General features: G+C 35.7%; 1 protein-coding gene across 2 annotated transcripts; it reads left to right on the forward strand.

Moving 5' to 3' along the window:
• Positions 1-1,769: 1,769 nt before the first annotated feature.
• On the forward strand, positions 1,770-25,116 carry LOC137744133 (ARM repeat superfamily protein). 2 transcript variants are annotated; one of them, XM_068483998.2, is made up of 51 exons: positions 1,770-1,947; positions 2,067-2,157; positions 2,264-2,318; positions 2,449-2,580; positions 2,667-2,738; positions 3,674-3,764; positions 3,889-3,984; positions 4,760-4,838; positions 4,955-5,018; positions 5,502-5,605; positions 5,806-5,911; positions 6,263-6,352; positions 6,535-6,612; positions 6,746-6,813; positions 6,898-6,997; positions 7,129-7,299; positions 7,490-7,579; positions 7,682-7,747; positions 7,955-8,053; positions 8,143-8,217; positions 8,478-8,537; positions 9,022-9,111; positions 9,493-9,614; positions 10,643-10,772; positions 10,858-10,937; positions 11,234-11,369; positions 12,315-12,396; positions 13,233-13,378; positions 13,864-13,944; positions 14,043-14,143; positions 15,804-16,042; positions 16,121-16,230; positions 16,362-16,490; positions 16,630-16,704; positions 16,776-16,909; positions 17,059-17,131; positions 17,283-17,414; positions 17,970-18,151; positions 18,236-18,358; positions 18,979-19,039; positions 19,146-19,241; positions 20,500-20,600; positions 21,638-21,743; positions 22,393-22,506; positions 22,659-22,733; positions 23,241-23,339; positions 23,588-23,659; positions 23,743-23,828; positions 23,931-24,024; positions 24,269-24,376; positions 24,469-25,116. In XM_068483998.2, exons 1-51 carry the CDS (start codon positions 1,908-1,910, stop codon positions 24,646-24,648), a joined length of 5,184 nt encoding a protein of 1,727 aa, XP_068340099.1. In that variant the 5' UTR covers positions 1,770-1,907; the 3' UTR covers positions 24,649-25,116. The 2 variants fall into 2 exon arrangements, with proteins under 2 accessions (XP_068340099.1, XP_088537440.1); XM_088681314.1 differs by lacking the exons at positions 20,500-20,600; positions 21,638-21,743; positions 22,393-22,506; ... (5 more) ...; positions 24,269-24,376; positions 24,469-25,116 and adding an exon at positions 20,313-20,467.
• The last annotated feature ends 80 nt before the right edge of the window (positions 25,117-25,196 follow it).

A 25,196-nucleotide genomic window follows, 5' to 3' on the forward strand; every position in this document is an offset into this window, starting at 1 on the left:
GATCCAACCGTTGAACTTATCGGTTATCAATGTGATCGAAATCATCATCCACCGTAAACAAAACATAACAGAAAGATAAAATTAAGCTGCTAAATCATTGTAAAAGCATAGTAGCAGATCTGATTAACTGACACTCCCCGGGCTCAGCTTCGCTATCCTTTGTCTTTGTCCTCGCAGGTCCTTTCATTCAACCTTGCGCGGAATTGGGTCCATTAGTCAGGAACATTGTAGTTAGCCTCTCTCCATCAAGATCCAATCTCCACCAAGATCCAATAGGGGTCCCAACCTTCACGGTGGTCTCGCCAACCATAGCCTAATATGTACCAAGAAGTTGTACCCCTCGGTGTACCATCTTTTAAGGATTGTAGTCTTTGTTTGCATTCCACTAACACCATTGCTTTCACAATGTCTCGGTCTTTCTTTTGTAATTCTTGTCATGACTCAATTGTAATTCCCAATATAAATCTCATAAAAAAAAGATGAAACACAAACCAAAAGTTTGTAGTTTGTTGAATAACCTATTTGCTTCATCTAGATTATCTTGGTTGTGATAACCAATAATCCATTGAAGCACCTGCACCAAAGGTTGAAACATTGGCTGCAAGCTTGCAAAGCGCAGTGCAGCAACGCAGCACAACATTGACAATAGACTTGAATTTCATCGTAGCATTTCGTCGAATACCTTCCGTGTCGGTTCAGAGAGGTGGATTCCTTGCTCTTCATGGGGTTTTCCAAAGGCCGAAGGAGCAGCCGCCCTTCAAACAATAATAAACAATGTTAAGAGAATTGGGTTAGAAACACCTGAATCAGGTAAATGTTCGACATTTTGTTCTTAAAACAAGTTTACGTCACACTACGATGTTCATGGCTCGTCCCACATAATACAATGACCACGTCTTATAACAGTAGCATTCCAAATTACAAGGCTCCAATGAACCATGATTGTGTTGAATACTTTATCATATGGACTCAATGCGACACTCTAATATGTAGTGCGCTACATGTATGATTATGCAAATGACGAAAAAGTGAATCTACGACTATAGGAGAGCTTTCCTATTTATAAAAGTTGAGACGTTTCTTTGAAAAGTATGTGACTATTCATAAGTCCAAAGTTGCAACATTTCATTTGAATTTCATTTTAGGATAGACATATCTTTCACCAAAAGGCACCACTTATAATTCTCATTCAATTAATAAATTTAATGCTAAAATAACATTATTAAATGTCCAACAGATGTTTATAAAAAAGCGAGCATAGTTCTGTAGGTCTACCGAAAAGGTGGAGGTTTTTTCCTCTGGTATCTCTACTAATGTTTAAAGAATTTCTGTAGGCACTTACTGAAACACTGTTTCAGTAGAATCATGCCAAAAGTTATGGCAGATTTATGCTGAAAACTTTACCTAAAAGCCAGACTTTTTAGAAAAATGTACTGTTTGAATAAATTGCATTTAGATAGTTGCAAGAAAAAATGGTAAATATTTTATTTTAAGCTACTCACAAACGCTTGTTAAATATTGTTCCGTTAATTTGTTTGATCCATCAAATTAGATGGTCATAACCAAAAAAAGAAAAAATAAAAACGTAAAAAAAAAAGAAAAAGAGCATGTGAAAATCAGCTCCGAGTTAGATTCAATTTGCAGTGTGGGCCTCGTTTGTTATACACACACATACCCACATACCATTGGGCTCGTTTACGTCGACGATTGAGTAAATAAAAGCCCGCAGCTTCCTTTTCACGTAACGAAAAGTGTCACCGACTGAGATCTGGTGCGGCAAAACAATTTACCGTTTACCGTTGAAAAATTTGTGGGGGAAATAAAATTGCCGCAGGCTCTTAAAACTGTGTGTGTATTCTTCTCGAACATCCATCCCTCTTTTTTCCCCTTCTTCTTCTGGTTCTTCAATGGCGTCTTCGAGCTCTGGAAGTTCAATTCCTGCTCCAGGTACTTTCAGTTGCCAATTGAACAATCAAATATTAAATTTTGATATTTTATTTAATTTTTCTCCGAATTGAGATTCTCTGATATTGTAATTTTGACTGTTTGGTGAGCTCTGATCTCAGAGGCTGTTCAAGTTTTGGTTTCGTTACTCGCTGATGAATCTCCCATCGTCAGGGAGGCCTCCATTGCCTCCCTCAAGGACGTTGCTGCTCTGTACTCTCTCTCTCTCTCTCTCTCTCTCTCTCTCTCTATATATATATATATGTTGAGTTTATATGTGTACACTGATATATATTGAACTGCAATTGATATTTTGCAGAAACCCTCTTCTAGTGCTTGATTGTTGTTCGGCCATTTCGCGAGGAGGGCGTCGGGTAAAGTTCAGTCCTTTGTGTCTATTATTTTGGAATTGCATTTGTTATGGTTTGTTTTTATATTTTTATCAATTTGAATGTGTAGTGAGATTTGGGTTTTTGTTCGGTTTCTTTTGTATGTTTGTTTCAGCGTTTTGGTAACATGGCTGGGGTTTTCCAAGTAATGGCATATGGTGTTCGAGCCTTGGACAAGGATGATGTCGACCCTCCTTTCATGGCTAAGCTTGCTAAGATTGCAACGGCCGAAATCATATCCTCGAAGGTACTTTTGTGTTCTTCGTCCTGATGATGCTTTGTTGATCTCATAGTAGAACTACTTGCATGATTGAATTGTTCTCTTTGATTTAGGAGCTCAATGCAGACTGGCAAAGAGCTGCGTCAGCTGTTCTTGTTTCAATCGGCAGACATTTGCCAGACCTAGTAAGTTTTGTAGTTTTACAACAAAGTTTACGTTTTCATTTACATCTTAGAACTGATTATCTTTCGTTTTTTATTACAACACCTCTTAGGATGAACTGAAAAATAGTAGTATATTCTCTTTTTTTCTTTCAAGCGCCTGTGAGATGTGACATTTTGTTTTAATCAGAAATATCATGCATGACTTGACTGCCAAGGTACTCATCTACAAAGCCCACTTTGAGGCTTAGATTGTACAACGGAAAAAATGGCTTGTCCATAATCTTGGTTGTCACTCACCAAAGTAACTGAAATCTAACACTGGAATGCTATGTGATACTCATATAGGATACGGATTTATCAATTATTTTTTGTAAAAATTTCAATTTTGGCTATAAAATGGTAAAAATGGTTTGTATGGATACTTTTTGCTGTTTGCTCAGCAGTTTTTTTAATGAGAAAATAACCTTGCAAAGAAATAACAAGAGGCTTAGTTAGGGCTGACTGCCTCTGCATTTTGAATATAATTGTCTTCCCAGACTTAAATGATCCTGGATGTTTACTGTTTAGGGCAAGCTATCTCAATATTATTAGAAAGTTCTTGCATCAACCAAATCTACAGTATTATTTATTGTTTAAGATGGGGCTTTGTCAGGCTTTTTCCATTTTTTAAATAATTGAGAAGCATTCAGTAATTCTGCCTAAAGCTGATAATGTAATATTTTATTAGCATATATTTCTGTTTAACTGATCACATCCCTTTTCTTTGGATTGTGGGATGTTGGGCCAACCCCAATCTTTAGCAGAAATGGACGATTTACACTTATACTATGATTTCACGTACACACTACCTCTCCTTCTACCTGTCCTCCCTACCTTGCTCCTTCCCAGTTCCCCGTGAGATTCTTCATTAACTCTTCTTTTAATTGGCCTTTTCTTTTCTTTTCTTGATTTGGCAGATGATGGAAGAAATTTTTCTTCATTTGCCTGGGCCAAACTCAGCTTTACCAGCTATGGTTCAGATACTAGCAGACTTTGCCCATGCTGATGGTTAGTATTAAACTTTCCTTTCTTTGTGCTTCTCTTCCACCTTGGGATCCCATATGTTACTTGGTTTTATATTTTGGATTAAACTAAAATGTCCCATACCTTTTTTGCTTTAATCTTATTGAAGCATTGCAGTTCACCCCACGATTGAAAGGTGTGCTTTCACGGGTTCTACCTATTCTTGGAAATGTACGAGATGCCCATCGGCCTATTTTTGCTAATGGTATGCTGAATTGTTATTGACCACTTTCCCTTCTTGTTCAATTGATCTTTGCTTCTAATATTGTGAAGTGAAATTGGTGTAAATAGGTCTTGATTATTTGGTAGACTGCGGAACTATTTGTTAAATGCTGTAGTAAACACGGTCAAAGTTGCATAAGAAAGTTTGTATCAAAACACACCGTATAACTTACAAACTTTAAACACTGGTTCCATGTCATTCTTTCATCTAAAATCAAGAACAAAAGAAAATAGGTTTGTGTGTTGGCTGCCACATTAATTAACCAAATCAAACCCTTAACACATTTGTTCATTTGACATTTCAGAGTGACTTGAGAAGGTTATGGAAGTTTGTATTAATAGTGTCTCCAACCTTATAGAGAAATTCTGGCCATTCGTCACCTGTTAATTACCACACACTTCCATGATAGGATTAGAGTATTCAACCAAAAACCAATTGGCAATGGATAGAGATGCCCAAGATCCTTTAAAATACTGGCAATGCTTCCATTTTTAAATGTAGATAAACTCTCAACAATCTGTGTGTGTTCATTTGTAAAATTATTTTGTTTTCTAGTTGCAATTAGGCACATATTTTTACCTCTCTGTCTCTGTCTCTGTCTCTGTCTCTGTCTGTCTGTCTGTCTGTCTGTCTCTCTCTCTCTCTCTCTCTCTCTCTCCCCCCGCTTATTTTTTGACACAGGTTCAATAAAATATACTATACTAATTTACTCAATAAGTTTGCTAACGATGTTTACCATCTTTCCTGTTCTTTTCAGCTATTAAGTGCTGGTGTCAGGCTGTTTGGCAGTATAGCCTGGATATCCCTTCGCATTCACCTTTGGATGGTGACATCATGTGAGATAAACTATCAGTTGTTCTTAGCATTACAGTTTCTTCAGTCCTGGTTATTTTCTTATTCCTATGCCTATTTTATACTTCTTGTCTTAATGAATGAATATCACTTAGTGCAGGTCATTTCTGAATTCTGTTTTTGAGCTTTTATTGAAAGTTTGGGCTGCTTCACGAGATCTAAAGGTTTGAAAAATATTGTTGTTTCTATTTCTTATTGTAATTTCTATTTTCCATGGTGATTTTGTTTTCCCACAACCTTTAATTGCAACTACATCTTGGTAGTTGTTATTACTATAAAGTTAAACTCAGTCAAATACTTCATTTTGGGAAACACATTTTAGTCTTCTTTCTTATTTCACTCTAATGGTGCCTCATTGTTTTAATTGCTTTCTATTTTCTTTAAGATGAATCATGTATCTATGCTTAGTTGGGCATAAATTTGTGAAGAGTTTTACCAAAGGTATATTTGTTTCTTCCCAACTGTATGCTTAGGTGAAGTGTAACACTCCTACGTAATGAGTGTCGTGTATCCCTTGTTTCTGATTCTCTCTCTCTCTCTCTCTTGCTGGATGTATGATACTTTACACTTTTTCGTTTTTATAGACATGAGAACTAATGGCATTGGAATCTGGTTTCTATAAATTTAATAAACTCTTTCTTGAATAGGTTCGCATGTCATCTGTAGATGCATTAGGACAGATGGTTGGCCTTATTAACCGGGCACAATTAAAGGCGGCTTTACCCAGACTTGTCCCCACAATATTGGAATTGTAAGATTGATTTATCATGAAACAGTACTTCCTGCTCCTGCACTACAAATAAATGTTTTGTAGACAAGTCTTTGATGATATAGTTCCTAAACCCGTATTGCACTTGTATATTTTCAAAGGCATACATGGATATACACACCTTCACTAAATTTTTTACACGTCAGTAACGTTTGTAGCTTTTTCTTTATCCCGTCGACCAGGTATAAAAGAGATCAAGATATTACCTTTTTGGCAACATGCAGTCTTCACAATCTCTTAAATGCTTCTATACTGTCAGAAAGTGGTCCTCCTTTACTTGATTTTGAGGTAATGAAAAACATATTATGTTCTTTTTTTTCTTATTTAGTTTGTTGGTGCTGAAGTTTTTGGATATTGTTCTTGCACAGAAAAGTTGAGGTTGTTGATGGTTTTTATCTTTAAGAACTGCTGCGTTTTTTTCCTGTTCAACCTTGTGACCAATTTTAAAGGAATGAAACACCTAATCTGTTGTAGTAAAGTGAGGCCATCAGTATGGCCATATTATTCACCATAGGCCGAATTACCTTTAGTTACTTTCAGAATACTACTAATATTAGTTACTTTCGGAATACTATTAATATTCTTTCCGATGCTAGTATTGTTTATATTGTGTTGTTTTGTACTCATGGTGGTTTTCAGGAGCTTACAATTATTTTATCAACACTCCTGCCGGTGGTTTGCATCAATAATGACAACAAAGAACACTCAGATTTCTCAGTTGGACTGAAGGTTAAAATGTGTTCCTTATTTTTTGTTCAAATAACACAAGTTCCTGCCTTTTGCTTCATGTACTTTGTCCATAGAGATTCTGTAGTTGTCTGCAGATGTTGATGGCTAACCGTTTCAGCACTCAATTGTTAATTTGGTATTTTACTTTTTCCCAATGTTTGAGTTGTTTCCATTCTGGGCAGACTTACAACGAAGTTCAGCGTTGCTTCCTGACAGTTGGCTTGATATACCCTGAGGATTTATTTGTCTTCCTTATAAATGTACGTATCCTTTCCATCATGTTTCTTCTTACTACTAAGTGTTTATCTAGAGTAAACGTGGAGCTGGTGTTGATTTTATGTATTAGTTTTCAAAATATAATAGTCTCTTTTCTTTTTTATTTTTTGCGACTAGAAATGCAGATTGAAGGAAGAACCTTTGACGTTTGGTGCACTATGTGTTCTAAAACATCTCTTACCAAGGTTTTTTGACCTTTTGTTGTTTTGTTGGTAATTAATATTTTGATTCTCTTACATGATCTAACATTCTTATGATTTTATTTGGAGGTTGTCTGAAGCTTGGCACAGTAAACGGCCTTTTCTTGTTGAAGCTGTACAGTTCTTGATAGATGAGCAAAATTTAGGTGTCCGAAAGGCGCTTTCAGAGGTATGTCGTATGAACTTATAGTTCTTAACCCTTAGGCACCTTTCTCTGTTTTCTATTTTCTTCTAAACATTCAGTAGAACACTCTTGCTTTTCCTATGTCCTAATGTTGGATTGCATTTTCTTTGGTGTAGTTGATAGTTGTTATGGCTTCTCATTGTTACTTAATTGGTCCATCCGGGGAGCTGTTTGTAGAATATCTTGTGCGTCACTGTTCTTTAACAGATAAGGATAGAAGTGATTTTGAGAGGTCGAAGGATGCATCAGGCAACCCCTATATACCTTTCCAATACAAGAGATCAGAGGTTCGTATCTGATTTTATTTATTTGGAAGTTCTAATGCTGCTACTGATCTTACTTAACTACAACAAAAGAAATTTATATTTTGATTTTAAAGTTGATGAAATCTTAATGTTTGTGGGGGAGATTCCACAAAAGTAATTTTTATTGCCTCCCAGATGCTTTAAGCATTAATACTAGCTTCTTGTTCTTAAGGTGAAGATTGGGCCAATTTGTCCGACAGAGTTGAGGGCAATCTGTGAAAAGGGCCTTCTTCTGCTGACTATTACGATCCCTGAAATGGAGGTATGCCAAATTGACAAATGTACATTTTTTATGCTTTTAAAGGGATTTTTGTGTACACGTACGTAAATTAGAAAAAATTGTTTGACATATTTTTGTCTGCAGCATATACTTTGGCCTTTTCTGTTAAAGATGATTATTCCCCAGGCTTATACTGGTGCAGTTGCTATGGTAGGACATCCTTTACATCCTTATATTATTATACATCCCTTTTGCTTAGGGAAGTTATATTACATACCCAAATTTTAGCTGTTTTATTTAAAATGCAGTTTTGCTTTTTTTTTTTTTTTCCCTTCTTTTCTCTGGTGGACTTGTGATTTATTGAATGCATTTTGTATAATTCGTCCCAATGAATTGAACATTGGCTTCTTGCTACAGGTTTGCAGATGCATCTCAGAATTGTGCAGGCATAGAGCATCTAATAGTGATATCATGCTCTCTGAGTGCAAAGCTCGTGCTGATTTGCCAAATCCAGAGGTAGAATTCCTTCTAAATCTAGCTTTAGACTTTTCCTTGTGCAGTACAAAAAATTGATCCAGAAACCATTGTTTTAATTGTGTTTTAAGGAGCTTTTTGTTCGTTTGGTGGTGCTTTTGCATGATCCTTTAGCAAGGGAGCAGCGGGCGAGTCAGATTTTGACAGTATGCATATCTTATTCCCTTTTAGAGTGGTTTTAGCCTGGAAATGAGCTGTACTTATGCTGTTGATTATGATTTTCTTAAATAAAATTAGAAGGTTTGGAAGTGGAGGAATTTCATTATATTGTTTGTTCTCTTTCTTTTCAAAGAAACAAAATATTAAACAAATGATATTGCTTATGATCTGGGGATTATTCATCTTATTCTGAGATAGTTTGTAATCCTCAATGATGAAATATTTGTTTTCATGTATTGCATTGCAGGTTCTTTGTCATCTGGCGCCTCTCTTTCCAAAAAATATCACCTTGTTTTGGCAAGATGAGGTATATCATTATGCAGCTAAAAATTTCAGTACTTAAGCTAGAGCTTGTTAGAGCTGGAATATTTTATAATTGGGCTATAAGTAAATTCATATCTTCAAAACTTAATTGGTTTATTAAATAGCCATGCAACAAAATGTTTTACTTTAAGAAACAAAAGAAAAAGCAGTACCAGATTATGATATGATTTGTCTTACGCAACTTCTTTTGCAGAGTTCCCTGTTCCCTTTTTAGTTTGTTTCATGATTTTTTTTGCTTTTGTACTTTTTCTGTTGGAGGTGGAGGCGTTTCTGTTATATTCGTGATGGACTTCTCTTTCCTGTTTTTGTTAAGATTTTCAAATTTTTGTTTCCTGTCAAAATAATTGGTAAAATGTTTCACTCTAAAGTGTTTAATTTTCGTTGTTGTATTCTCTTGACTCAAGTACAAGAAAAATAAAATGGCTAGTAATATAGTCTAATTAATTTTTTTCTTTGGTAAGCTCTAGATTCCAAAATTAAAGGCATATGTTAGTGACACAGAAGATTTAAAGCAGGATCCTTCTTATCAAGAAACTTGGGACGACATGATAATCAATGTAAGTTCAGTTCAACTGTGGAACTCAGTGATATCTGTTCCTTTCTTCAGCAACATTCCTATTGTTTTTTAGGTAAAGAACTCGTGTTGGCTTTGGGGATGATGGAAATATCAACTCATGATTCCACTGCTAATCAATTAGTTCAATGGAAGCATACTCTAATTGCTTCTTCAAACATGAATTTCTAATTCTTGGCCATTGAATTTGAGAGCTATGTTCCAAATGAACAAGAAAAATTATGAACGGTTTCAGAAATTTGTTTTCTAAACTGTGTCTGTCTAAACACGTTCATTAGTATTGTGAAAAATAATATAAAAGGCAGCTGAAACAAATGTCCTCACTGACAATAAGATTGATGCATCTCTTTGTTTTGTCTGGCAGTTTTTTGCAGAATCTTTGGATGTTATTCAAGATGCTGACTGGATGAGATCCCTTGGGAATGCTGTTACCCAACAATATGAACTTTATACATCTGATGATGAACACTCAGCACTTCTTCATCGGTATTATTCCTTTTAAACCAATGTTGATATTCCAAAGCATGTTTAGATTCATATTGTATTATTATGCTCCAAAAGGAGATCTTCTTTCCAATGTTAGCAACTTAGCAATGACAGGTCTTTTACTGGCTTAATACTCGTTGGGTGTGTGAACTATTTTTGGTAGATTGAGTTTCCTCGATTGTGTTGTTTGTAGTGGGCATCTTGTAGACTAAGCTTTTTAATATTTTGGTTTTAATGAAATTTTGTTTCTTATCTGCAAAAGTAATCCGTAGGGTTGTTTGCAAATAATTGGCAAACGGAAAGTACAGTAATTTGAATTTTGGGTGTTGTGCTGTCATCTTCTGATGCTGAATGGGTTGGAATCTTGATTTGTTGAAGTTGATATTTAGGTTGGCTTCACATTGTAATACTTGGTTTATCATTCATTTTGGTTTTAGTTAGATTCTGATATATTTTTTATTTGTTTCTTATCTTTTACTGTTCTATTATCAGTTTGAATGCTCTAAATTACTGTGCACCACCACATTGGTAATTTGGCTTTGTTTAGGGCTATTGATGAAGGTTTATCGAGTAGAAGACCCCAATTTCCCTTTTTGTTTGTGAAAACTATCTATTACATAAGTGTATTGTACTATTGTTGCACTTTGTTTCATTTGAGCATATGGCGTTCCCGTCTCCCTTGTAGTTCAATACTACCCAAATTGAGATTGGGCAATTGTGATGGGTACAAGTGTCCCTAGCATTTGACACTACCCACGTTAACTTCCTAGCAAAATGATCCTCAAAAATGCTGAAGCAGAAATCTAACATTGTGATGCCTTAGTTCATATATTAGTATAAAACAGCTTTTAACTCATAATGTAAGCTTAAATTTGGCCAGCAGTTATCATTTTGGTTCCATATTTATTGGAATTTCTATGTACGCCAATCTTAGGGCCTTTTGTGGCCATCCTTCAACTCAAGAAGCTATCTTGAAACCTTTGATTTGAGAGGTGCTTAATATGTAATTGTAATTTTTTTTATTGCAGCTGCTTTGGCGTGTTTCTTCAAAAAGTTAATGACAGGGCTTATGTCCGTCATAAGATAGATTGGATGTATACACAAGCTAACATCACAAATCCAACCAATAGGCTTGGTCTGGCAAAAGCCATGGGATTGGTATGTTACTTTTCGTGGTTTTATTTTCTGCTCTTCCATCTTTATGGGGTTTGTGATTCATTACTTTTGGCCTCTCCACTTCCAGGTTGCAGCATCCCACTTGGACACTGTCCTGGAAAAGCTGAAGGGCATTCTGGATAATGTTGGGGATAGTATCTTCCGAAGGTTCTTACCAGTCTTCTTCAATTCTATACATTGATGCATTTATTTTATTGAGTTTACGTTGTTAGATTCTCTGTATGATTCTCTCTCTTCTCCCGCCCCAGAAACATTGCTGTCTTTGTTTTAAAGATTTTGGTACTTTAAATATTATGCTGGATGCAATTTGTGGATTCTAGGTTCTCCCCCCTCTGGTTCTTTTTATTTCTGAGTTCCAATTCACTGTTTACTTCTTAGGTGGATCTGTAAAATATATATATTTCTTATGGTTTATGACATAAACATTGCTTCATATATTGCAGATTCCTATCTTTTTTCTCTGATGATTTCAAAACAGAAGAATCTGATGATATACATGCTGCTTTGGCTCTAATGTACGGATATGCTGCAAAATATGCTCCATCAACGGTTATTGAAGCCAGAATAGACGCACTTGTTGTATGATACCTCGTCCTTTTCTTAGCCCCTCTGACTACCAAGAAAGAACAAGATTATGTTTTTCTCTTTTCTTTATATTCTGGGAACTTATATTGCGAAACTGCTAATGATATGAAAACAAAATGTAAATTTAAAAATAGAGATATACTCTTTGTGCTCCACATAAGCTTACCCCTTCATTTTTCATTGTTTCTAATTAGAGATGTTGGTGAAACTGGTTACCCATTCATTCATATGCGTTTACTTGGCTAAGAATAGCTCTTTAGCACAATCCAGTTTGAGTGTTGTTGACTCATACTAGAAATAAAGTCATGTGGTCTAATGGCTTGAATTTTATTACAACATATTCAAACTGTAGTCTCACACATTATACCAGAAATAAAGTCATGTGGTCCCATGACATGGATTTTTGAGCAAGCAATTAGTGATGACCTTTTGATTTCAGATTCCTTTTAGTGAGCTTTTACATAGTAATCTGCCACTGTCAGATATTGTAATTGTGTAATTAAAATTAATGTCTAATGCCTTTTACTTAATATGTTTAAGAGGTATCCTGTTTTTCTCTTTGAATTTATAACTTCTTAGACCAGTTACTATTGAGCATTTGTTTTTTGAGAAAAATTCAAAGCATTTTAAAGGTCTTTCCAAAGTTTGTCTTTGTACCAACTTCTCTCTCTCTCTCGCTGGGTTCAAATTTCTTCCTCGGAAGGTATGAATACAGTACAGTAAGAGTCAATAACATGGGAGGAAGATCATACAAATCTGAGTTATTGAGGTTTGACAAATGATTTTGGTGGTTTAATGTTAAAGTGAGTATTCCTTAAAAGTCTAGATATTTGCATTGGTTTGAATTCTGACCTCACGATGAATTGAATATGGCCAAGTGTGTTAGTGAGTTTTGTAGAATTTCTGCAATTAAAGATTGATTACTTATTTCTCTTGCAGGGGACTAATATGCTCTCTCGGCTTCTTCATGTGCGACATCCCACTGCAAAGCAGGCAGTTATTACTGCTATTGATTTACTAGGTTTGTATGAAATCTGGTGTTATTTTTATAATTACTTTGAAAATTGTTTTGCAAAACTTGCATGAACTTCATTTATGAATTTGGTTTATTTCCATGTTTTTCTTTTTAAGTTTGAACTCCCAGAGTTATCCCCAGCACTTGTTTCTCTGTTTCTTCTTTTTACCATTATCAGTGATAAAAGACACCAAGTAAAACTTTGCTCAAAGGAAAAAAATTCACCTAAGCTTGTTTCTCTTGAATTGGGATACATCTTGCTAAGAGTAAGGTTTCTCTTGAATTAATTTTTTCTTTTTGATTGGCACATGAAATTTTGTTCTTTCATGTGTGTTTCCATAGGGTTTGAGGCCATTTGGTGTGGTTGGTTCTTGTTCATGTGGTTCTTATAGGGTTGATTCCGGAATGTTTAACCCATCTAGCCAGATTGCTTTCAATGAATTGCCTGTTTGTTTGTATGTACCTAAGATATTTGCCGAATCTTAGGAAAGTTGGGATATAGAATGATTTGAGGTTTAGTGTAATTGTACATGCTAAAGGACACATATATGCTGGAGAGTCTAACTTAAACTCTCTAAAAGACGTAGGTGGTGATATGGTAGATATTGCTGATAGTGATATAATTTATCAATACATTGGGTGATGTTGTAGTGTACACATGTTTATGTTAGGAAAAGGCTTTGATATTGGCCAAAATAATGTGAAATATTGCTATTTATTATAGTTTATCATAAGCTGAAAAATCTGTTGCTGGACACATATGTTCTGTGCCTAATGATTTAGATGGTATGCAACTGTTAGTACAATGCATCTTTAACAGAAGCTTATTGTTGATATTTCAGGTCGCGCTGTCATTAATGCTGCAGAAAGTGGCTCATCCTTTCCATTAAAAAGAAGGGACCAAATGCTTGACTATATATTAACTTTGATGGGCCGAGATGATAGTGAAAGCTTCTCCGATTCTACTCTTGAATTTCTGCACACACAAGTTAGTAATATACAGTATTGGTTTTATCCGTGGTATGCAATGAGCTTGTGTTTGTTTTTCCAAAAGAGAGAAAACTTTGGGGAAAAAAAGAAGTAATTTCTGGGAAAACACAATTTTCTTTGCGTTTGAGCCACATAATTTTTCTGACAACTAGGAAAATCCTGGCAATTGATTCCCGAAAAATATGTTCCCTATAAGGCTACAACCATAAATATAAAATTTTAAGAGCTATGAAGCTAAGTTTTCAGAAAATGAAAATTTCAATTAAATCGTTATACAATTATTTCAATTATTTCCCTTTAGAAACTGTCAAGAAATCTAATCAATGTGATATCAAAATTAAATATGAGAGGAAAACTTTCTCCCATATATTTTGTTTCCCAACTATAGTTCGTGGAACATAATTTTGAAACAAACACAGCCTAAAGGTAATGATTAACTTACGTTGTAACTTTCTCAATTTTTCTCTTCTTGAATTTCTACAGGCTCGTGCTTTAAGTGCCTGTACTACGTTGGTCTCCGTTGAGCCAAAACTAACAATTGAAACCAGAAACCATGTTTTAAAGGTTTGCAGTTTTTTGTATTCTGACGCACTAGTTATTTTGGTAAACCCAATTCTTGGTTGGTGGCTAATACATCTTGTTGATTGTGATAATTTTGACAGGCCACCTTAGGGTTCTTTGCTTTACCAAATGATCCAGTGGATGTTATCAATCCTCTTATCAACAATCTTATCACTCTCTTGTGTGCAATTCTTCTTACAAGGTACATTACATAACATGATATATGCATTTCTTGTAGCATTTATCTTAAATAACATGATATATGCTTCTTGGGAGTGCACATCAATCTGTCATCCTTTCCCAACTCTTGCTTGACTGCTGTGCTTTTAGTTTTTTTGTTGTTTCTTTTTCTATGAAAGTAACCAAATGCTATCTCTGGATTTCTGATAATTTTGGATATGGGTGAGATTCCACTTTGATAGAGGTTGAGAATTTGAAATTATTCCGTCACGAAATTCTAAGCCTTGCATTTCCATACATAGATTTATAGCCTCTTCATTCATTTATCCAAATATGAAAACCTCTTCATTCATTGTTAGTTGGTTGGGCAATGTATTAAAAGGCGGAGGCGTAGGCAAGGCGTTCCATGAATAGCCCCGCCTAGGCGTGAGGCGTGAGGCGTGAGGCGTGAGGCGAACCCTCATGGGACCTAAATAACTTAATATATATTGCATATATAATTATATATATAGTATAATATTTTGTAAAACAAATATAAATATAACTAAGCCAAATATGATATGTTCTTCTTCATTACTAAGCGTAGTTGTACTTGGAAATTATGTCATGTAGTCTTAAAATGTTGTAAGTATTTATTTTCTTGTAAGCAATTATAGTGAACTTCAAGAGAAATAAGGTTGACTGGCCACAATTCTAGGGAGTTTGAAAGGAAATAAAGGCAGAATGTTGCAATTATAGGCAATTCAAAAGGAAATAAGGGCTAAGTGGAGCTATTATAAGGAATATAAAATGAAATAAAGATTGAGTGGAGCAATTATTATAGGGAATTTAAGGGAAATAATGGCTGAGTGGAGTAGTTATAGGAAATTTCAAGAGAAATAAATCTTGGCTAATCAAAATGCTAGATGGCAGAATCTGAATGGGCAATAATTAATAAAAAAAACAAAAAAAATAAAAGAGTTAGACTTTGCCACTAGGATTTGGAGATAGAAACTCTCTCTTTCTTCTTCCTTGAAACTAGAACGGCACACAGAGGAATGGGAGAAACAGAGGAATGGCAGAAATAGACCTGGAATTGGAAGGAAAGAAAGGCCCAACTGAACGCATGGGCGCGCCCCGACGCCGCCTTACCCCTACCCTCACAAAACAGAGCCGAAAACCCAGCAGCCCTGCCTCCAAGGGCGCCTAAGCGCACCCCGAGGCTAGTTTTTTAAAACACTTGGGTTGGACACTTTAAAGTGGGAAATTCATGTATGTCTCAGGTTCAAATTCAATGTGGCCATATATGCTCCATTCCATCTAAAGTAATTCTTATAGATGCTTCTCTAGTTCCACTGTACTCGTGGGGTCGTGTTGAGCATATCAAATTCACACATCTGATAATTTAAATTGTCCATCCCTAAAACCTAAGCGTAATGTATCTTATGTATCATTGACCAAAGAATATATTTTGTATGCAAACATCACTATAATATGCATATTCTCTAGATCCCATGAGTTATATGTGTTCCATTACTGATTTAAGGTATAATGATGATGAAGTTATATGTGCTACTTTTCATGTATTAGGAATATAATGGTGAGCTTACAATTGAAAAATTGCATGGGTTCATATATTCCATGTATATTTGCTTTTATTTACATACCATACCGCTTCTGATTGTTATCATATGACAATTTAGCGGAGAAGATGGGAGAAGTCGAGCAGAGCAGTTATCCCATATCTTGAGACAAATTGATCAGTATGTTTCTTCACCTGTGGATTGTCAAAGGCGAAGAGGTTGTCTTGCAGTACATGAGATACTTCTCAAGTTTCGGACAGTTTGTACCACTGCAAATTGTGCCCTGGGCTGCCAAGGAAGTTGCACGCACAGCAAGCAAATTGACCGTAATTTGCATAGGAACTTTTCCAACTTACCATGTAAAAATGCCCGACACAGCTTTCCTTTTAGTTTTTATTTGACCTATCCTTATTCTTATTATTTTGTTTAACGTCCAGCTGCATTTGTATTGCCAAGTCGTGAGGCATTGTCATTGGGAGACAGGGTCATTATGTATCTTCCACGTTGTGCAGACACTAACTCGGAAGTTAGAAAAACCTCTGCTCAGGTAAGTTGGACAAGTCTCTGAAATAGTTATCTGGAAGACTAGAAATGCATTTGGATCTCTTAATATTACTTTCTATGACTGAACTCTCTCTCTCTCTCTCTCTCTCTCTCTCTCTCTCTGTGTCTTTGTAGATTCTTGATCAACTTTTTAGCATTGCGCTTTCACTTCCACGGCCATCAACTACTAGCTATGGTGTGGACATAGAAATATCCTACAGGGCTTTATCATCGCTTGAGGATGTCATAGCTATTTTGAGGAGTGTAGGTTCATTGCCAATTCTTTTCATACATATTTTTGTTTTTTTAATATTCTCTACTTTGCTTTTATCATATCTTTTGTTTGGAGTCATGGGTGGAAATGTAACACTAGGATGATCTTTGGTTTTCTTTTTGTACCCAGGATGCTTCTATAGATCCATCTGAGGTTTTCAACAGAATTATTTCCTCTGTCTGTATATTACTAACAAAGAGTGAGGTAAGTTCATTTTTTTTATTGTGTTTCCAAAGTTGAAACCGATACTACAACACAACAGTTTCATCTTGCAGCTAGTAGCCACCCTGCATGGTTGCACAGCAGCTGTATGCGATAAGATCAAGCAATCAGCGGAGGGGGCCATTCAAGCTGTAATTGAGTTTGTCACAAGAAGGGGAACTGAGCTGAGTGAAACTGATGTTTCAAGGTTTGGCTAATAATGAAATTTTAAATCAGTAACAGATTCTGAAAAAGGGAAAAATGCAATGAGCTTTTCTTGCTTTCTTTTGGTAAAGAAATAGGTTTTTTGTTTGGTAACCCTGATAGAGAATATATGTGTGTGTTTGTCTGTTATAGGACAACTCAAGCTCTGCTGATGGCTACAGCCCATGTGATTGAGAAGCATTTACGCCAGGAAACTCTTGCTGCTGTATCCTTTTACCCATATTATATGCACTCTTCTTATAAAGATACCTGTTTTTATGCTGCACTACTGGGTTGCAATGTGTTTCAATAATCCGAACTGCATAATTTTGTTTCTTTTTAGGCTCCTCTGTCAAGTAGTCCTTAACTGTCAGAAGATTTCTTCTCTAGCTGAGAGCACTAGTTCGAAAGTTGTCTTCAATGAAGTTTTAGCTACATCTGGAAGGGACATAGTAACAAAAGATATATCTAGGCTACGCGGTGGCTGGCCAATGCAGGATGCATTTTATGTAAGTCCATTTAGAAGATTTTTATGTGTCATGAATTCTTTGTTTGCTCAAACATTACCACAAGTTCAAATGGTTATATTGAATCTGTTGCTTCTGGTTCTAATTGGTTGATCAAACATGTGTTAGAGACCGAGATTCACTAATAAAATAGAATTGGGCCACAGGAGCCAGTGACACCGTAGACATTGAGTTCTATAATTCTTGAAAATGTCTCATGTCTTGCTTGTTTAGTAAGAAAGAAAAAACTTCCATCTTAATCTGGCCCCTGAATGCTAATTTTCATCTATTAGGTTGATTCTATGAGTGGCAAGAAAACACAATAAATTTTACAACCTTTCGATACATCCACCACCACCACTTCCTCCTCCTCCTCCTCTATTTCATGTGTGATTGTATCCATACATTGTGCACATATATATTGTCAACGTAATGTTTGAGTTTCTATTGTGTATGGCAGTATTATCTTCTTCATTTAATTTATTCAGTTTGATCATAATTTATTCAGTCATCTTCTAAATTTTTTTAATGTTTATTATTTTGCCTTTTTTTTTGTAGGCATTTTCCCAGCATACAGTTCTTTCGTCTTTGTTCCTGGAGCATGTCATATCTGTCCTTGACCAGTATCCCATCCTTAAGGGTGATTCAGAAAAAGGAGAGAATCCTAGCCATTTAGTTGACGGTCAAATGGAGGATGACATTCTGCAAGCTGCTATTATTGCTGTAACTGCATTTTTCAGGTTTCAGAAATCAGCTTTGATTATCAAATTTCAGTAGTATTTGTTAATGTTAGACAACTTTGACATGTTCCAAACTTGTTGCAGAGGTGGTGGTAAAATAGGAAAAAAAGCTGTGCAACAAAACTATGCTTCTGTTCTTGCTGAACTTACTCTCCAATTGGGAAGTTGTCATGGTCTAGCTAGCCATGGTCAACATGATCCGTTACGGTAAGGATCTAGTACAGTTTTTGTTTATTGATAATTTTGTCTTGCGAGATGCATGCAAGAATTTTCCTTGTTTATTTTTGAGAAAGAACTGAGATTTCATTGCATGACAACTACACAAGTGAACAAGATGTCCACAAAGTGAAAACAATGCAAAAAAACAGTGAAAATGCAAATAAATCCTTCTAAAATGAAACAGCTATGAAGTGTCCATAAACAATTTTAACTAATAGCAACTTTCCAATCAAGACAAATAACTGAAAAAGATGAATTTTTAAAATTTGCTGAAACCAAAGCCCATGTGAAAACCATACAACTTTCTCCCATCACTCCTCAGTCAATGGTCCAAATTTATAGTCTGTTAGACTAACATTTCTGCTATATATAGTTATATACTAACAGACGATGATATATTAGGCTGCCAGATGGTTATTAAGTTGATACCTGCAATTACAATATTACCTCTAACTGGCAGTTTGATGCTAACGTCACATCATACTGTCTGATAGAAAGAACATTGCCGTCTATATAAATACTCACACACGTGTAAGTTTCAAGCACATGTAAGGTTTAAATGTTGTTAAATGTTGTAAAAACTTGTCCCCTTTTTCATGCTCTTGCAGGGCTCTTTTAACTGCATTCCAAGCGTTCTGTGAATGTGTTGGAGATCTTGAGATGGGAAAGGTAGAAAAGCACATAAAGACGGAATTATATCAGTTCTTTGATTTATGAATTCCTTAGTTGTATCTTGCAACATGGAGGGAATGTGATTTAGATATTCTTTCTATAGATTTTGGCCAGAGATGGGGAGCAAAATGAAAATGAGAGGTGGATCAATCTTATTGGAGAGATAGCATGTTGCGTCTCGATAAAAAGACCAAAAGAGGTAATTGGTTTGATTTAAGACTGTGTATCATTTTTCACAATATATTTTATACAGGGAACTATATTTGAGCTTATTAGTTAAGGTGTGTGTGTGTGTGTATATATATATATTAAGATCTGGGGACACACGCTTTTGACACACATTTTGACAAACATTTTTGTTGGCCCCACACCATAATGTATTTCAACAATCCAACAGTCTATCTTTTATGTCTTACCTCAAAGATAATGTCTACCAAATATCACCCAAATGCACCATATGACTGTTGATTAAATTTAGAGTTTCTTTGTAGAACTGTATTTGTCCATTTCCTTTACTACAAATGAATGTCTTTATGGTTTCAAATTTGTCTAATTTTTTGCAAGGATGATCTAATAATGATGTACTAAAACCAGTGTTTTAAAAAACTAGTTTTAAGAGTCACCTAGGCAGATTTTTGGGGGCGGGGCTATGAAAAAAACACCTCTGCCCAGCGGTTGGGCTATAGACTAGCCTAAATGCCTAGGTTGTTGCCTAGGCACCTAGGCAACCTGGGCGTTTGATTTTGTTTTAAAAGAAACCTCCCAAACCCAAAATGACGTCATTTTGGGTAAGGGTTATATAAAATTCGTGCTAATTTTATGTTTTGAATTTAGTTTCTATTAGATTATTATGACTTTATGATGTGAATTAGAGAAATAATAATTTAATCAAATATTTGATTGCTTGGCATGCTTGCTTGATTGTTTTACAAAGTATTAGGTACCATGAGGCTATCGCCTAGGCAAGGCTATTCATGAAACGCTTTGGCTTCACTCTTTAAAACATTGACTAAAATATAGATGGTGCAGATTGTTGAAATACATTACAAAGTGGACTCTATGGGTGTTAAAAGCGTGTGTCCTTGGATCCTAACCCATATATATGTATATGTATGTCCTACGACAAGTGCTCAAGCGCTAACAAGTTAGTAAGTTAATATGGTGCTAACCGCTCGTTTGGGCTCACTCCACTAAAAAATACCATCTGAAGTCATCTTTTAAAGATCATCATTCGAGAAACCGAGATTAATAAAATTCCTATTTGTTTAAGCTTATCACATTTTGCGAATTTGTTGAAAAAGGTAGCTTGCATTTAAGTACGAGGTATGTAGTGAGCTTTATATGGTAAGTGATTCTGTGTTGTAAATATCATAATTTGTTTTTTATGGTCCATGGAAATTAAGGCTTGTGGTGGTTTCATTTTCTTTTTTGATGGATACTACCTTTTTTATTTAAAGGTTCAAAGCGTATGTGTAATTTTAAGTAAATCATTAAATCGACACCAAAGATACCAAAGGGAAGCTGCAGCTGCTGCACTGTCAGAGTTTGTCCGCTACAGGTATGCGTTGGATGTCAACAAAGACACTTTACATTTTGTTGGTTACATTAAAATTTTGTTATTCCCATGGCATGTCTGTATCATGGGATCTTCTTGTTGCAAACTCTGTTTTCATCATGTCATTATTCTCAGCAATTTGTTACTTTCTCTTCATCTTGGTAATTATCTCGGTCCGTATCATTGTTCCTGTCCATGTTTACTCATTTGATAGAAAAGGATACAATTAATAAAGTATGTGTACCCAAATAATATGTGCATAGTAACCACTGTTTACTCTATTTCCTTCAGTTTCTTGTGTACTTGGGATCTTAGTTCTTTGCAAGCATTTTAACTTGTTTTGTGCTCATTGTTAATCAATTATTTAAAAGGCTCGCTTCAGGGCGCGCCTAGGTGGCCTTTGAGGCTGGGCGTGAGGGTTGCCGCCTCTGTTTTGAGGGAGTTGGCGGAAGGCGTCGCCGGAGCCACCTAGGTGGCGGAGGCGTGCCTCAGGGCGTCCAAGCGTCTCTGTTTGGCTTTTTTTTTTCTTTTTTTTCTTTTTGTTTTTTTTTTTAACTCCCAAACCCAAATTTTGGGTAGGATTTTAACTGCCTCATATCTCTTCCTTGCACTATTGTCTCTCTGCCTTTTTTCTGATTTTTATTTTTTTATATAATGGATGTGTGTGTTGTCTGCGTGCATTGTTATATGTGTGCTCGTTGTGTTTTTCATCCTCTATTATATATATATGTATGTCTGTGTGTGTGTGTGTGTGTGTGTGTGGGTATATATATTTATAATATATGTGTACTCAGGGTGATTATTGATTAATAATCTTCTTTTTTTTAATATAACATATGTGTACACTCAGTGTATGTATTAAAAAATTTAGGTCCCGTGAGGCTTCGCCTCACGCCTAGGCCGGGCTATCCCTCGGACACCTCGCCCATGCCTCACGCTTTTAATACACTGTTAACTCATGCATTTTTGTGTTATTAGTTGAATAATTTTGTTAACCTTTGATTCCAAAGTCTTATTAGTTAATATTCTTGATAATGCAGTGATGGGTTTGGATCCCTATTGGAGCAGATTGTGGAGGTATTGTGTCGACATGTTTCAGATGAATCTCCAACAGTTAGGCGCTTGTGTTTGAGAGGACTAGTACAGGTTAAGTGAATCTTTTGTGAAAGTGCTTGGAATGAGTGTTGGAGTTTTTCTGTGCATGTTCCTATTTAGTTTTCTTTTATATTTCTTCAGCTTTTTTCTCGGAAGCTGACCTCCATAATTCTCTAGTGGGAAATGATTTCCACACATACGTTTTATCCTTTTACCCACCATGTTATATTTGTCCCTTGATTCTCCTTTGATTTATTCAATTAAAAAATGAAGCGGTTACCTTATCCAAAAATGAATAATTTCTTACTTTTCAGTTTTCACTAATTAGTATGTGCTTGCATTCACATCTTTTGGTTCTATCAGTCTCAAGCTAGACGAGCTAGGCCTTAAGAGAAGAGAGTATTATTTGGTTGAGTTGAGTAATGTTATTAAGACACTTCTATTAGAGAGTGTCAACTAGTGTGTCAGTTTCGTGCGTCTAAATAGCTTTATTGGTCTTTGGACGATATCCTGTAATTACATGTCCATTCTCAAGCCTGGCTTTGTTTGTCTGCCTGCCTGAAATTGGTGTCATTATTTCTCTGTCCTTTACAATGAATTGTATGCCTACTGCGTGTTTTAAATCTTATTTCATTTTTTTCTCTTCATCTTTCATTCTATGATTCTGGAGGAATTGACATTTTGAACTTTTGAGTTGCAGATACCATCCATGCAGATGTTGCAGTACACAGCTCAAGTTCTGGGTGTAATATTAGCTTTGCTAGATGATTCCGATGAATTGGTGCAATTAACTGCAGTTTCTTGCTTGCTCACGGTGAATTTTTCCCTCCTTTTCTTTTGATGGGTATAATATTAGCATGTGTGTTATATAAATATTAAGAATTTTCCTTAGATCACTTTTTTTCCTTGGTAATCATTAATCTTTAGTATTAATTCAAAATTGAGCACTCATTTTTAATATAATAGATGCTTGAGTCGTCACCCAAGGACGCTGTGGATCCCATTTTGCTTAGTCTTTCTCTGCGGCTTCGAAATCTTCAGGTGCAGTACTTCACTCTCAGTATGCTGGTTCACAAATTATTTTCTTGGTTCTTGCTGCCTCTTTCATTTTTGATTTGGTCATTCAAGGATTACATCTGATTAAATGTGGTTTTGACTTTCATTGCCATATCTTGATTGCAATTTACATTTGATTAAATGTTTCCAAATTAATTGAGTTATGATTGCAGTTAATAGGAGCATCTCTTCTCAAAGTTACCTTACTAATTTTGGTATTAGACTGTCAGTAAAATATTGTAAGTATAGATTTAAAAAGAATTAAGAGCATGGAAAATTTGAAGTTTGTCGAAGAACAGAAAAATTGGTGGACTGAACAATTTATGCCTTCCCCTTCATCCTGGAAGTCATTTTATGAAAAAGTGTCAGCCAAAGGATATCCATGTAATATCAGACATTATTTGGAAATCAGATGGCATCTTACATGTTGCTTGTAGCGTACTTCATTTTATTGTGCTGACACATTGACTAATTACAACATGTATGGAACAGATATGTACAAATACGAAGATGCGAGCTAATGCTTTTGCTGCTTTTGGAGCACTAAGTAACTATGGAATTGGTCCACAACATGAGGCATTTCTCGAGCAGGTCTATTACTTGTTCTGATCTTAGGAAGAACTTTCTTTCTTTTTGAAGAACTGACGTATGAGCGTAGAAATTATTGAGATTATCATTCTCATTCGTTCTTTTGGCTGTTTATTTCAGAAAGTAACTTGTTGCACAGTTTTGTTCAGAACTTTTTACCACTTAATTCTTTATATATGAATAACATGGAAACTTGACAGAGGTTTTCATTTAAAAGCTCATATAGTAATAAAATGTAATACTACGTCCAGGTACATACCGTAATCCCACGCTTGGTTCTGCATTTGCATGACGATGACGTTAGTGTGAGACAGGCTTGCCGGGTAATTGCTTACCGTTATTACTTCTCGTGTGCATGAAGATGCATGGAGACAATTTTAACTTGTTTTTCTGAACTGGTGAACAGACTACTCTGAAACAAATTGCCCCATTACTGGAAATGGATGGACTCCTTCCCTTGTTCAACATGCATTCTTTCAATCATGATCATCGGTATGTGTTGACATATTATCAGAGGACTGAATTTATGAGATGATTATGACAGTAGCCCTTATATGGCGATAGATGAAGTCACACCAACTTTTCTCTTTTCAGAACTGACTACGAGGGTTTTGTCAGAGACCTCACAAAGCAATTTGTTCAGCATCATCCCTTAAGACTTGATACTTACATGGCATCTACAATACAGGTTCCCGACTGGAAAACCTTCATTTTCAATACAATTTTTTTTTTCTTTTTTTGGTTGCTATGCTAAATGGCTAGTAAATTTAGTGTTTTTCCTATCATTAATAGTGGTAGGCCTCATAACCATGGTATGAAAGCCCTATGATTTTATGGGTGTAATCTTTGCAATTCAGATGGTTACACCACCCTTTTCTTCTTTTCACAATACGGGTACCCAAATGACTTGACTTACATTCTTGATATCACAGGCTTTCGATGCACCATGGCCGATAATTCAGGCTAATGCTATATACTTCTCCAGCTGTATGCTATCTCTGTCCGATGATCAGCACATCTTGAATCAATATTATGCGCAGGTAATTTTTAGACACGAGTTCTATCTTTTTATGTCATGGCCCATAACTAAGAGTAACATGGTATACTCACAAAAATTCATGTCTAAATCTAGGTATTCGAAACGCTAGTAGGAAAAATGAGTAAGTCAGCAGATGCAGTCGTGAGAGCTACGTGCTCTTCTGCTCTGGGTTTATTATTAAAATTCTCAAAGTCATCCTCATGGAAATCAGCTCGAGTTGATCGTACGGACTCAAGTCACTCAATACGAAAGGGCCATGATTTTTCAGTCTAGAATGAAGTAGCAAGCTATAAAGGAGAAATTAAACTGATCATCTTCATCTGTGTGCAAGGAAACATATCCCTATCTTTGATGACTGTGAAATGGAATTCCCATTGCAAGATGCAGAACAGAGCAGCGTAGGAGAATCGTGAAATTCAGCTTTGACCTTCAATATGTAGGGTTACCGGGGCCATAAATTTCTCGAATTGTTGTAGATCATGTCAATTGTGTTGTATCTTTGTAAATCAAACATTTACCTCGGGTCGCTTGTGTATTTTGTGTGTTATAGATGTAACATTATTCTGTTGCACTCAAAACGTCATCTCGGAGATTGTAAATTCGTGTGGTTTTCACGTACTATCGGTTTTACAGGTTTTAGGCAAACGATTTGTAACTTGAACACAAAGGAGATGTGGTTTGAGATGTTTCATGGTTTCTTGTTTTGAGGCAATTCTGAATATTAGTGTGTTGATTTGTTCAGAGTCGTGCTTGCGCCATAATATGTAATATTTCCGGCCTCTCCATCTATTGATATTGAATTGTCAGTTTTATTCACCCGC

The sequence above is a fragment of the Pyrus communis genome, chromosome 12 (genome assembly GCF_041283825.1).
Source record: "Pyrus communis isolate YQ-2024b chromosome 12, ASM4128382v1, whole genome shotgun sequence".
Lineage (NCBI taxonomy): Eukaryota > Viridiplantae > Streptophyta > Magnoliopsida > Rosales > Rosaceae > Pyrus > Pyrus communis.